The sequence below is a fragment of the Falco naumanni genome, chromosome 4 (genome assembly GCF_017639655.2).
Source record: "Falco naumanni isolate bFalNau1 chromosome 4, bFalNau1.pat, whole genome shotgun sequence".
NCBI lineage: Eukaryota > Metazoa > Chordata > Aves > Falconiformes > Falconidae > Falco > Falco naumanni.
This window is the reverse complement of record NC_054057.1, coordinates 59,250,370-59,264,867: the sequence shown is the minus strand read 5'-3', so window position 1 is coordinate 59,264,867 and position 14,498 is coordinate 59,250,370. Positions and strand designations below refer to the sequence as shown.

At 44.6% G+C, this 14,498-nt stretch overlaps 1 protein-coding gene across 2 annotated transcripts in view; it reads right to left on the bottom strand.

Moving 5' to 3' along the window:
• Positions 1–8,197: 8,197 nt before the first annotated feature.
• The window catches only part of LOC121088038 (vasoactive intestinal polypeptide receptor), a 116,084-nt gene continuing 109,783 nt past the window's right edge, over positions 8,198–14,498 (bottom strand). For both annotated transcript variants that reach the window (XM_040593664.1, XM_040593665.1), the window contains exon 13: positions 8,198–13,994. In XM_040593664.1, the coding sequence (XP_040449598.1) occupies positions 13,803–13,994 (192 nt within the window). In that variant the 3' untranslated portion in view covers positions 8,198–13,802. The remainder of the gene's footprint in view (positions 13,995–14,498) is intronic.

Sequence of the window (14,498 nt, the reverse complement as noted above, 5' to 3'; positions counted from 1 at the left end):
AACAGCCCCGTGCAAAAGAAAAACTAACACTCCGTTAGTAAAGAAATGGAATATATTTAAGTGCAGTTTTGTTCTCATATGATCTTTGGGGAGAGAAAGAACTTTTTATGACCTACAAGGAAAATTACTATGTTAATGATCATCTGGTGGTTCTTCTATCCCAGCTAATATCTCTTTACTGGAGCCATGGTCAAACTCACTCTCTGCCGAACCCACGTTGCCCAAAACATTATTCTAAAGAGTGTTGTCAATGAAGCAAGGTCAGGAGTTTTAGGTATATTAATATATATATAGGAGGTAGAAAATGTTTTCTTTACTTCTTTGAAAAGCTCTGAATTTGTATTTTACTTACAAATGGTAACCTTCCGTGAGTGCTAATGTAGTAAGGGTAATTATGTAATAAAAAAATAATAAATAAAAAAATAAAAAAATTAGGTAATAAAAAAAAAAGGACAAGCAGCAATGTTCTTTCTGCTTGTAAGTATAGTTTTATATTATAATACTCAAGGTTTCCATACTGGGTGGTCACCAAAAAATTCTTATTACAAAAATTTCTATTCAATATTAATATAGAACATAGCCAAACAACAATTTTGGTTTTTAAGGGAAGAATATTGGGTATACCGTGAGGCTTACAGGTGTGTCTTTCAAGCAAAACTGTAAATATTGCTGTTTCCTCCTCCAGCTTTGATTTGAAATGAGTTTGTGTAGCGTCTTTCTCTTCATCATCGTATCTTTTTATTGGCATTTCCTCCCACAATACACATTTTCATTCACAAGAGCTTGTTACCAATTTTTGTGTTAACTGATTTGACAGGAACTAGACCCGCTGTGTCTCAGAGGGTCAAGGGCAGCTTTGGATGCTGGTGATCCATCCGTTCATTGAACGTCCAGGTTCCCCTTGGCAACGTCTCTGTAGCCATCACCTTAGACCTTTGCAGTTCACATCCATTGGGAATTTCTAAACCCTTCTTTACAGTTTGCGTGCAATGCATGCTGGGAGAGGGGGGCTTTGCATGGTGGGACATTTTGTCCCTTTCAAAGAGAAGAATTGGTATTCCACTGTCTGCTCTGTCTTTCAGTTTCCAAAGTCCTAAATCAGACAATGTGGAGTTATTTGAGTATATTGTGTCTCTCAGTTGCCTCAGTGCACCTGCTGCACCTGGACAGATGCATTTCCCCCGAAACTGAATTAACTACATTGACATCAGCTCCCTGGAAAGGTGTTCGAATGAGTGGCTCTGACATTAATGACTGCGTAATAGATACATAAAACTGGGTGAGAGGAATTTCACCCAGAAAGTCAATACTTTAATAACAATTGCTCTTTTCTTTCTGTTTACAAAGCTGACAATCGTTTTTCACACTCTGGTCCACTTCACAGAGAGAAAACAGTGATGCTCTGTGTGCAATGAAATGTGTTTTTTTTCAGCTTCTTGCCTCCATAGGGAGACAAGGGTGTTACGGAGAGAGGTGCTGGGTGGAAGGTGTTTCCACATGTGGTGGCTAAATCCAACCTGTGGTTGAATGGGGGGTGTCAGATGCATTCTCCTGGCTGATGGTAGGGGTTTGTACCTGCCTTGTTCAGATTGTATGAAGAAAGCAAAGCTATTTAACTGAAGTCCTCACCTCTGAGGACGTCAGAAGAGGTTCAGAATAATGAGAAGCTGCATTGTCCACCTCACCAAGTTGTACTGCATTATTTTTAATTTGCTTTCCTTCTGGTTCATGAAAAGAAAACAACTTTGGTAATGAGTTTCTGCAGCCAGATTCTCTGTACAATAGTGAGGACTTTGTAATTTATTTTCATCGCTGAAGTGCCTCATACCTATGTGTCATACTACACTTCACCAGTACTTTGCAAATTCTTTGCTTTTTCAAGTACTTGTTTTTCTTTTGACAAGAGATATGTTCTAGCTGAGTGTGTGTGATCCACTTGGAACCCATCTCAAATGCTCCCTAGGAATTTCTCCCTTGCCAGAGTAATTGCTACTTTAGTCTTTGACTTAATAACACCTAAAAATCTTTTTCACTGTGAAAAGGCCATAGCACTTCAGATAATATTGAATCTGAAGAATTTCACTCTTGTTCAAGCCTTGGGAAACTTCTAGAACTGGAATATTATTATGGATCTAAACAGCTCTCAAAGAACATTCCATTAATTTACATTCTGCAGTCTAATTAGATTGGCATTTAAATAATGAGAGCTACTGAATTATGTATGTATCTTTTGTTGACGTTAGGAAAGGTGCCCATTGACTCTTACCGCTGCTTAGCTCCACAGATGCAACCCTTGTGCTTCTTCTGCCACAAAAATGGCATCTGTATATACATATTATTAATCTATATACAAATTAATCATCATGTACATAAAAACGAGCTGATTTAGTAGGACGTTGCAGCAACCAGAATTAATTTTGCTCACCATTTTGGAAACTTCACCCATGTAGAAAGATTACTGTAAATAAACTAACTGCTAAGGCTTCCAAAGGGTTGAATTTTTCTTACAAGTGGCCACCTTAGACAGCAGAGGTTACTCACCCAGCCCATATGATGTTCTGAGAGGATGGCCCAGGCTCCAGCTCTTTGGGTTGGGTTGTTTTGCATAATGTTACACTTTGTTTTGATGTCTTAAGTCTTTCCTAACTTGAATAAATACCTAATTTCAGTTGTGAATTAGACAGACCTGTGATGCCCTGTACAAGGAAAGAAGATTGTGCATCTAAAAGATGTACCATTTGCAAAATCTACTGCAACAGAGCTCAGCGCCTCAGGTTAGTGATTAGAACTGACCAGGCTGGAAAAGGGGTGGGAGACCATGAGCACCAGTTTCTTCCAGTTACAGAAAGTTATAACGCAGCTGGAAAGAACTGAGGGATTTCATATTCTTCTGTTTAAACCCTAGTAAATAAATGTCTAAATCATCTATGCCCAATTAAAAGGACTCATTCTTGAAGATCCAGGTTGTTGCTCTCACTACCTAGTTGCTCTGGCTGTAAGGTGAGTTAGTGGAAAAGAGACTATTGACTTTTCTTCTTTTTTTGTAAATGCATTTGAGTTTACCTTGGTTTTTTTCACCTCCCCCCCTTTTTTTTAATATAATTTCAAATATCAGAAGTGAAATGTTTCATTTAATCTCACACGTTTTTGTTTGTTTGTTTGTTTTCAAATGGTATTTTTATGTTTCTCTTTTCAGGAGAAAGACCCATAGCATGTAACATTTTAGTCAAAATAAACCACTTTTTTTTTTTCCAAATAAACCATGGATTTTTCCCTTCCCTCCCCTTCCCTTCCCTCCCCTCCCCTCCCCTCTCAGCACACCCCTGCACACAGTTATTCACACAAGCCCTAGAACCAACACAGCTGACCAGTGCCAGAGCTTTCCTCTGGGGTGGGGGAGCTGCTGAGAGCCCAGCAGTGACCTGTACTCTACAGCCTTGATTCCAAGCTTTACCCTTGCCCATCACAACGACAGCCATCCTCTCAGAAACTGCTGCTGCCTGGCCAGTAAGGGAAGCAGGAAAGGAGAAAACTGTCCAGTCTTCTGCCTCAGGTCATACAAATGATGGTGATTGTAAATAACCTTCCAATTTACAAAAAGATCCTTGGAAACGTGACTGTTGTGAACCCAGAAAGGAGTGATTTCAGACTCAGCAAGAGGAAAAGGGCAGACGTGCTTTGGCAGTGGGAGGACCAGGCTGAGCTCCTTGCATTCTTGCCTACTGCTGCCTCCGGGAGATCTCTGCGGGTTGTGAGGTGTGTATGGACCTTCTCCCATCACAGACCAACATGCCCAGCATTTTCTCAAAAGCCAAAGAGCATTGCTGGAATAGCTCCCAAGGAGCATTCTGTTTAGACTCTTGGCAATGAACTAGGAGGAACACAAGGAGGGAGGGATGGAGAACTAGATCACGCAGGCACTGACTTGGTGGGAAGTCCATGATGGGATGCAATGAAAAGCTGTACCCAGTCCAAACCAGAAATCACATTACACACATAATTTTTTTAGATGTAATAAATTCCTTCATCACTGCAGGCTGAAGCCATGTTTCTATCAGATCCCCATATTTTTTAGCTGGGAGCAGATAACGTGTAATCAAATACTATGGCTTCTAACTGCTTTACGCCAAAGAACTTGGAGTTAAGTGGTTGATAAGAAACAGCCATTGATTAGGCATCCCAGTGAAGTACATCTGTAAGGGCTGAGGGACACAGATTGGTGGCAGCAGTGGCCAGCTCAGTATTGGGGTCTTGCTGCCGGTACTTTCCTTCCCTTGTTAAGTAAGATTCACGTGTGGATTCAGATAAAAAGTGACAGTGGGGTGCAACCAGCTGTTAAGACTTGCCAGAATAAAGGGAAAGATAAACAAATGTGTGGGTGTTGGTATGGCAAGGTTCTACTCTAGTTTTCTTCACATCTCATGTTGGCATCACTGTGCTTTAAAGGCCACTGCCCAGCTACCACCCACGCATCTCAGTTTCTAAGGACTTCTGTTTCACCTGTTGGAAAAAAAGGAGAACTCTCCAGAGCTGATGGCATGCTTGCACTGCTCATTTATGTGACATCTTGGCTAGAAATCTCACTTTGAATCTCCTTCCTCCTTGATTTGGAGCTGATATTAAGTGACAGGACTCCTGTTTGTCACCCAGAACATCTAACTACCAAGGTATTGAAGTTTTAGGTTGAAGTGATTGTCCTCTCATTGTTTGGACAAAAAAGTGTGCTGCAGGGTGTCTTGGTCTTGCTTCCCCCTCCAGCACACCAACCCTCAGACTTACAAAGTCAGATGTTGCTTTCCTTTCTTTCCCTCCTCTGTCCCAGTCTATGTGCAATAATGATGTTGAGCTGCTTTGAAAACCAAGAGCAGGAGTGGTGCTGGCTGGTTTCAGCACACCAGGTGAGTTCCTGTACTCTTAGGCTGTGTGTGGGAAGAGTTCAAGGCTTTGAGCTTAACTGGGCAGAGTGGACATATTTCCCAGGGGAGAGATTGAATCTGTAGTGTGATGGGGCAGGGACGGGCTCTAGGAAAGGGCTCATCACTGAGCACTGTAAGGGGGGTCCTAACGCCACACACTCCCAACTCTTGCCGCCTTGTCTTTGGCTGCAAGGCCAATTGGGTTCTGAGAATACCGCTAGGTGGGAAATGGCTATTTTGAGATGACATCTCAGTTTACCTGGCTTTGTTCAGATGATCCTACAAAACGTGAAATGCATCGGGAGTTACATCAATCAGATTGATTCCTCTGTGAGCATGTGGTAGCATCGGAAGAGTTTTTAAGGCTTTTGAAGTGTATGGTATTACAGCAGCGATGCAGTGCCCAGGTTCTCTGTGCCACCCCCCCTTGTGATCCTTGGACACTCCAGACCCTTTCTGAGCTTCTCTGAGGGCAGGAGGACTTTCCGTGGATTGTATTGAGTCACAGTTCACACTTCGTGTCCCCAGTGGGAGGGAGTGAATGCATCTGGTTGCATGTAGAATGAAGATAATTTGACTGCTAAAATTGATTCACTACATGGGAAATTGCTTTATTGCCATGGAGATCACAAAAGTCCTTGCCCTGGCATTTTGCCATGGAAACCACAGGGGATCAAAGGAAAAGGATGCCACTGGCCATTCTTAATCATGGCTTTTTCTCAGAGAGAATGATGTTTTTACAGTTATGAAAAGCCACTTCACCACTGAACTTACACAAAGAAGCTCTAAAAGCCAAGCTGAAAAATTTCCAGATGTATGTGATTGCATGTTCTATCCAATTCAGAATAACGGTGCGTGTCCAAGAAAGGCAGCCAGGAAGGATGGTTCTTGTGCAGGGGACACACAGCAGGAATTGAAGATAGTTGGGTTGATATTTGCTGCAGAATGCTTAGGTGACCTTCATCAAAGCCCCTTACGCTAATTAATTTCTGGGCAGTGATGGGAGTTCCTCATATGGAAGACATTTTTTGGCAGTATGTAACTGTCATCACCTCTATAGACACAGAATAAATGCAGTTGGCTTATTTTCCCTTTCCCCAGCCTTTGTCACTGTTTTTTCTGATTTCTGATTTAATCTGCAGAGGGATCCAGTGACAGTCAGTATGCAACAACTCTGCTTCTCCGAATGGCCCAGAGCATTAGAGACTTTGCTTTTAAATGAAAATGGTTAATCCATGCAGAAGGGAGGGCCATATATAGCAAAGACTTGTCATCCCTAGTTGTAGACTTGGCCTTTATCAGTAGAGGGAACAGTGGGTGTAAAGCAGCTTCAAAAGGGGGCGAGCTGTGGAACGGGCTCTATGGACAAGGAAAAGCTCATTGACCTCTCCCCGTCATCTATTTTCACTGCCTTAACATTCATGTGCATTAAATAACATGTCTTTTATATGAACAATTACTGTTCACTTGTAGTTGCCTGCTAGGCATTTCTGCAACGCAGAGGAAGGCTCACACTTTGTTATGAGCAATGAAGACTCCGAAAGACAGCAGTGCTGACCTGGGCACACGGCAAGCATGACACACAGCCATGGTGCAGAGGCGGATGCAGCACCCTTGGGAAAGCTGTAGGAAGCTGCAAAGCTGAGGTCACCATGAGAACCTCGGAAGGTATCTGGTCACCTGGCAGGGTGGGAAAGCCACTAGGGATGAGCACGCAGTCCCCACAGGCTGAGCACTGCTGCTGCGCCTGCTGCTCCAGGGACCAAGGTACAAGATGTCAGTGCTTGGCATGCACAGTGCGTCAAGGAGGCAGACGCAGAGCCTAGCTTTGTGGTACCTCCAGCTCCATGCAGGGCAGTGCAAACGGGAAGGAAGGGTTAGCCCTACTGTGCAATTCTGTGCCTGAAAGAAGTGTAAATTTAAATGGCTTTCTAATGGTTAGGAATCAACCAGCAGAGATTTGGAGCAAAATCCACATTCAAACACCAGTCCATTTCTTTCCATGGAGAGAGCTACCTTCAGCCCAGAGAGCATGTGAACCTGTGTCCCAAAGGCAAACTAAAGTAACAACTGAGCAGCGGGATGCTCATCCCCAGACCCAGCTGTTGTGCTTCCCTCTATACCTGCAAGTTGTTAATTATCCACTCACATAATTATTGCTGCAGTCAGATGTATTGTGCTTGTATATGCATGTACAGCGATGGTGTGCATGTACAGCGGTACTGAGGTGGACGGGTCGAGGGTCTAGTTGTACTAACTGCAGGCAGGGAGTTGTCACGATGCTCAGATTAAGAATTTACACCGCCCGTGCTCTGGAATCATCGGGTTGCAACAAGTCCAAGTCAAACCACCGCCCTGAGCTGGAAACTGCATTGTAAGATGCCCCTAGTCATTATATGCAAGTGCTGCAGAAAGCACTGGATGGCAGCTCTATCGTGTATCTCATGGGTAAAGCATTTTGGTTTCTCACAGCTATGTGGGATTTCTGCAGGAGCATCTGCAGAAATTGCAGATTTCTGCAAATTGCATTCTGCAGACCCGTCGCATCTGCTCTTGAGAAGCTGCTCACGGGTTCTCCTACCATGTGGCCTGGATGCCTGGCAGCCTGACTGTGTTCAGTCCTGAAAGGAATGAGAACAAGCATGGCTTTTCACCTGTTCTGGGGTCTTCCTGTTCTTGGAGGGTGGTTATGAACTGCTACAGTCTGTGACAGAAAAGACAGAAGACCTTAGCTTTGGTCTGTGCGCCCAGGGTGCTGGGGGGATTCTCATGGGCATGAATTGGAACGGCACGGTATAGTGAGACAGTGGGATGAAGTTCCAGCATCCAGCCCTACACCTGTAACAAACAATCCATGTGTCTGTGTGCGTGGGTGCATGTACCTACAAATGCAGGAATCATTGAACATCTCTTGATCATGGCAAAAGAACCACAGCGCATTTGTTATTGTATGATTATTACCACCACACATGAGTCCTACGTCCAGAAGACATTGCCTCCAGCCACCCAGCTCATGCAGTGGTGTTGCCTTCATTGTGGTGGTTTTGGGGATTGCTCACACTGGGGCTGGTACCGATTGCTGGTGGCACAGAGGTTCTTAAAGAAGTTCTCCCATTTTGAGAGAAATCTCTATCTGGCTAACTATGAGACCATTATGCCCAACTCTAGGCAACCACCTCACCAGCTCACCACCTCCTCCTTAGCCTTTCCTCCTCTGTCCATATCTTCTTCAGGACTGAGAAAAATAAATTAAAATATTGGGTGGAACATCTCAGACACAATGTCTTCACAATGGTTTTATTGCTTGTTTTCAGCAGTGTCAACCACAGAGAAGAACCTCCTCTGAAGCAAGGAGATGAACCAAATACAAAGGAAAAAATAGCCAATTCATCGGATATGTACAGAGTCAGAACAAAATAAATAACATCGGGCAAAAGGCCATGAAACAAGGCGGAGATATCACCTGTGCTGAGCAAGCAGGCCTGTTCTCACTGGCATGAAGAACACATCACAAGCACCTAGGTACATGAAAGTCCACAGAGACAGTGATGCTCTGTTCACAGCCAGTTTTCATCACTCTTTGCTGCCAAAGCCTATGTACAGGAGGGCAGAGCAGAGGTTGCTTACGGTTTGAGTGAGAAGTCAGTTGGCACCAGCTACTGAAAAACAGCTTGAGGTGTCTCAAACAGAGTCTGAAAAATGCACTTTTGAATTCAAAAGCGCCTTTCTGAACTTAATTTACCATTATCGGAGTATCAAAAATGTGTGTGTGTGTTTTATTTGTTTGTTTTTATTTTAATGTGCTATTCAGATTTCCTGTATGTACAAATCTACAATATCCACAAAATTGGGGTATAAAACACTCGTGCTCTGCTGATGCCGGTTTGCGTGTCCTGTAGGGCTGGCCCTCAGAACCCAAATGGGCATTATTTCCCGTACAGACCTGTTGCGGAGTTTCAAGTCCCAATGCTTGTCTTCTTCCTTGTGATTTCACCGTATGCTAGAAATAACCAGGGTTTCAAACTCAGGGCTCTTCAGAACACAGCGCAACACCACGCAAGCAAACAAGGAGTTAGGACATTCAGAGGTGGAAGAGATGGTCCGTGGGCCCAAGAAACTCCTAATTAATTAACAAGGGTATAGGTCTCCAGGGGAAATAACAAGATCAGCCACTGTAATTATACCTCATCAGGCTGGCACATAAATGCTGGGTTTAGAGAGGGGATGAAAAGGTGACTGAAACAAAATGGATTTAAATCCATGCTGTTCTGGATTTTGTGACATCTGACTTGACTTTTTTCCCTATTACACCAGTTTAGTTCCAGAATGATACCGGCAGAGTCATTCCAGATCGATATAGGTATACGTGAGCCCAAGAGCTTGGCCTCCTGCTCTTCCAGGGTCATCTACAATCAAGCAGCATCGTGGTCCTTTGCCACCATAAGCATCCGTGTGTGGAAAGTGCAAAGTTGCATTGTGAGCCAAGGAGCTCAGGACTGTAGCCCTTGTCTCCAAGAGTTTGGCACATTCATTGGCGCGGGGATGCCCTGGGAGGAAGCACCGGGCTGCGTCAACACCCCAGTCAAGATCCTTTCCTCAGCTCAGTGTTCTACCTGAGAGCAGAGAGGCTGGGCAACAGCGGGGAGGAAACACGTTGTATCTGGGCTTTGGTGTTCGAGTCACCTTCCAGAGAAGAAACATTGCTTCCTGACCTCCTTGCTTCTGATACCACATCTATTTCCACAGGCCATTTATCAAACCGAGTTGAACGTGCACAGACAGAATAAAATAAGCTTCGTAAAGACACGTTATTGGCATTTCCAAGTTTGAGAGATTCCCTTTTAGTCTGGAAATATTTCTTATTTCTCCTGCAGAAACCCACTGGGTTTTGCTTTATTTAAACACCATGGTGAAGGTGGAAGGAATGGAGATAAAGTAATCCCACCAAGCCCTTTAATCTCTTCCATGAAGCCCAGCGATGTTCACTCCTGAGATTTCTTTGGAATTTGCTTTTTAAAAACCACTGGCAGTCTTTTGCTAATCAGCTGGCACATCTCGCTCTGAAAGTACTTCTGTCAGATTGGAACAGAGATTTGGTTTTAATCCCTTCGCTCGCATAGCTGTGTGACACAGACACCCCCCTCATTGCTTCTGAGCAGGAACCCAGCGGGATCTTGAGAATGAAGTAAATCTGCTCATCAGTTAATGCACAGAACACTTTTTCTCCAGTAACACCTTTCTTGAGAAAAATGTAACTGTTTCCTAGGCCAAAAAATGTAATGAAATGAAATGTAATGAAAAGAAATATTCAGGTGTTTAGTCTTCTGGACATCCTTGGGATTCCTTTTTCATTCTCTAACTGCCATAACGATGCTGCTGCATATATACCTCTGATTTTAAAAACTAGTTTCAAGTTAATTCCCTGAAATTCTGCAACAGCCTAGAATTTCTTTACTGCTCTTTTTTAAACCCTAAACATGGTCATATTCTCATTTCTTGCTGCTTACACAAGGGCCACAGGGCAATATAGATCCCAGCTGAACAGAAATATCTACAGTCTAGGGTTAGCATTGAACCTTGTACCTCTAGACCTTGAGACAAAAATTTAATTTTTATATTTTAATTGACTTGTACTTCTTAATAATTTTTTAATAGTTTAATCACTGAAATATAGAGTGACTAGTTAACAGGAGAGTTTTGATCTCTCACTGGTATAAAAAGGGAGTAAACAGTTCCAGGCTGAAGAGGAAGGAATTAATCTAAAGGCAAATCCCAGTTTAATGCTGGTGTAATTCAGGAGTCACCGTAGTGAACTGGGTGGTGCAAGTGGGATCAGAATTTGACCTGAGAGTTTTGACCAAAGGATTTTGGTCAGAGAATTTGACCAAAAGATATTTGGGGTCCAAATTGATAATCCTCAAACCTATCTCAAAGCCTGTCACACCCCGGTATGCCTCTCAGTCTTATTTTGCAGCAAGTTAATGCGGTTGCCTTCACTGGAGTTGTTCCTGCCTTACACCAGAGTTAAGGGGGCCAGACCGGTGACCAGGGCTGCCAGTCCTGAGCGCTGTGTCATGCATTCTGCGTGGCTTCAGGACAACAGAGCCGGGATTGTCATTCGGGGTTGCAGCAGGGTCCTCAAACTCCATTTTATTGATGAGCTGGATGAAAAACAGCATAGAGGAGGCCAAGATGTCGGGCCAAATTCCTGCACTAAGCCAGTTAAAAGACAGCCTGATCCAAATGTCATTGTTCACTTGATTGCTCATACCCAGAGTGTAAAGCTCTTGATTTCACCCCCAACTCCTCCATTCTCCTGAAAGCGCAGCTGGGCTGGCAGCCCTGCACTGCCCACATCACTGGTATCGCCGTGCCTGTCACAGCAGGTACATGCAGCGCATTCACTTTGTCTCTCAAACACCCTTGACAGCTAACGGTGGTGTGGCTGGATGCTCGATGATGAAATACTTGCAAGCAGGATGCCCAGGGGCACAGTTCCCAGCATGCTAATGTACGTGATACATTCTGGAGGAGCCCCTCAGTTTAGGTCACCTCCTGTCTTCAGGGTCCTGTGCAGAACAGCCTGGTGGTGAATCTCACGGGCTGCAGAAGGCTTTGTGGCATGGGTAAAGAGCCAGCTGAATTTTTCCCTGTCATGTCTCTAAAATGCAAGCCCATTCTTGCTGCCTTTGGCATATGGTCGATGCTGGCACAATTAGCACAGGACTGAAATGGGAAGAGAAGCTGTAAATACAAAGCAGAAGGTCCTCCTGCAGATGGATTTACAAGCACAAGGAGTTGAAAAGGAAGGTGAAGACCAGAGGGAGAATGCACAACGTGTCTCACTGCTCATGGCTCAGAAGATAACAGGCGTAGCTCTAGGGAGGGTTACGCACGGAACAACTGCCCTCTCAGAACTGAGAAAGGAACTGGATGTCCAGAACTACAACACTCGTGCTGGGCTTAGTGTGGTTTGTTGGCAGTGTATCACAGATGCTTAACGCAAGGAAAACAAGCAAGCAAAACAACGCCCAAACCCCTAGGTTAGAGATGCTTCCCTCCAATGAACTAGTTTTCATTACAAAGAAAAAGAGGTCCAGGCATTGTTAGTACCTGGTGGATAAGCTGAGGTCTCTGAACTCTGAAAGACAAGCCCACCTTCCTTTCCATGTACATGCGCTGGTGTCCCAGACTCTTCATGGCTTCACGAGGACAGTGCTATGACACATTATACTAGGATGACAGCAGCCCAATTACTAAATGTACATGAGCTGGGCAGGGATTTCCCGCCCCCAGTGTAAAACTGGCACAACCCCATTTGATGCAACTGGGTGGCACACAAACATGAGCACCCACATCCTTGTCTTGCCTGTCTGCTGACCAAGTCTGGGATCGCGGGATTGTCTCAAATGCAGTCCCTGGGAGCACGAGCTGCATGGTATGCCCTGTGAGCGACCAGCCTGGCATGTCTGAGCAGGATTCGGTTTCACACCTCTCCTTCAGACCTCAACCAAGAAAAGAAAACACATATTTCCTTGGTTTTAACAGATCTATAAGCATTCTTCAAATGGGGGTCACCCCTATATGGAAACAAATGGGCCTTCAGAAAAGAGGTAAAACACACGCGCACATCTTAAAAGTCTAACAATGTCTTCATCATAGGATGAAATCTCCCCGCAAAAGCTGAAGAAGAAATCAATTTAATAGCTCCTTCACTCCTTGCTGACTCCTGGAGTGCTAGTTACGTGCTGAGACAACCTTGTTCTGATGGAAGCAATTTTTCTTGCTGCTGTAACGCTAACTTTTTCACCTGGAGTGTGGCTCCTTATGGCAGGTCTGATTCAATTAAGGATTACGAGGTTCCACATCTCCCTATCCTGGCAGTGTGTGCTCAGCAAGTGCAAAGGAATTACAGACCAATTGTTTTCCCCTGATTCTTAATGATCCTGGGTGCACCAAGACCTATGGGCGAACTTAAAAAGAATGAAAAACACAGCTGTGCTCCACAATTGGCATCTGTACCTGTTTTTTACACATGCAAATTGAGCTTCCTGGTCATTGAGAACAACCAAACAAGACACGATGGCATGAACATAGCGCAGAGAAGGGCAGTCATGCTGTGCCTTCTCAGTGACCTGCTTTTCCAGAGGGCACTCCAGGGTGCTTGGAAAGCTTTTGTTAATAAGGATGGCAGGCAATTAGCAGAACATGCTGCAGCATTGTGGCATCCTCCGAGGGGCTTTCCCGGTGCTGCAGCTTTATCTTCACACGTGTAATATGCAGAGGCAGGGGCCGTGTGCTGGCTTCTCCCCTTCCTGCTCATGTTGCTCCTGTCCCTTCTCCCCACATCCCCAACTCTTGTCTTCAGTGCCTTATCACCACCTCTTATCAAGGGGACTTTTGGCACATTCATATGTTTGGCTTTCCCTCCACCACCCGTGGCTTCTTGCCTCTCTCTCTCTCCTTTACTGGCTCATTTTTTTAAAAAGTGCAATTTTTCTGGTTCAGAGATGTTGGTTCTGGTACAGACACCAAGGACTCAGGCTCTCCCCTCCCTCCCCGCCCAGTACGTCATCATTTATGACACATCAGGGTCTCCCAGGCTATCCCCAAATGACTGGGACCTTTTTTCATAGTTATCAACCCCTGAAGGCTGGAAACTTCAGAGTGAAAGGCCTGAAAAGAGGGAGAGGAAAAGTGTTTCTCTGCCTCTTGGCTCATCTGATATTTTTCTGGATGCCGGTGGCTTTTCCAGTTGTGTGTCCTCTGTTGGCTCATGCAAAGCATGTCATTTCACAAGGATTTGTCATCATATCACTGATTCCTGGGGACCTTTCTGTCTCTCAGTTTCTCTTGGATGCTCAGTGTTTGGAGAGCCTCTCCCCATCACACCAGAGAGAATTCGGCCTGGAAGCCAGAGCACCGGCGTGTCTTTGGTGAGCACTTGGTCAGCATGGAGATCTGGGTGCTGAAGTTGGTGCCGTTGCTGCCTAAGGAAGGGTGGTGATACTTCATGTCTGAGCCCAGGAACCGCTCCAGATGCCACCTCCGCCACTTTCTCTTGAGCTCGGCTTGTACCTAGGCAGTGGAAAGACAAGCAGGTCAGCAGAGGGGAGCACCTTCTATTGCTCTGACTTGATTGCATGAGCAGCCATGGGCAACCCACCTACCAAGGGGCCAAGAATTATTTATAAAGGTCACTAAACTCCACCTGACCAGAACTTTAAGCCACACAGAAGAAAGGTCACACTCCAGACATTAAACTACTAGAGCAGAAACCCCCGAGCTTCAGCAGAAAGATGAGCACAGGGAATTTCTTAGCTGATACAGTGAATGTGCTGGATTACTTAACTTTAATGGCAACATATTCTACACTTTGTGAGTATAATTAAGATTATTTTTTTTTTTCACTACCCTGTTTTTGTCCAAATACAAATGATTTAACTGCAGCTTGTTTGTAAAGCTGTCGATACGGCTGTGCTTTTTTGATAGAAGCTACTTGTTCCTGCTCAGGGAGTTTACAGACATCATCTGGTTTACACCGTCCAGAATCAAATCCTGAACAAATCTGGCCACCGTCCC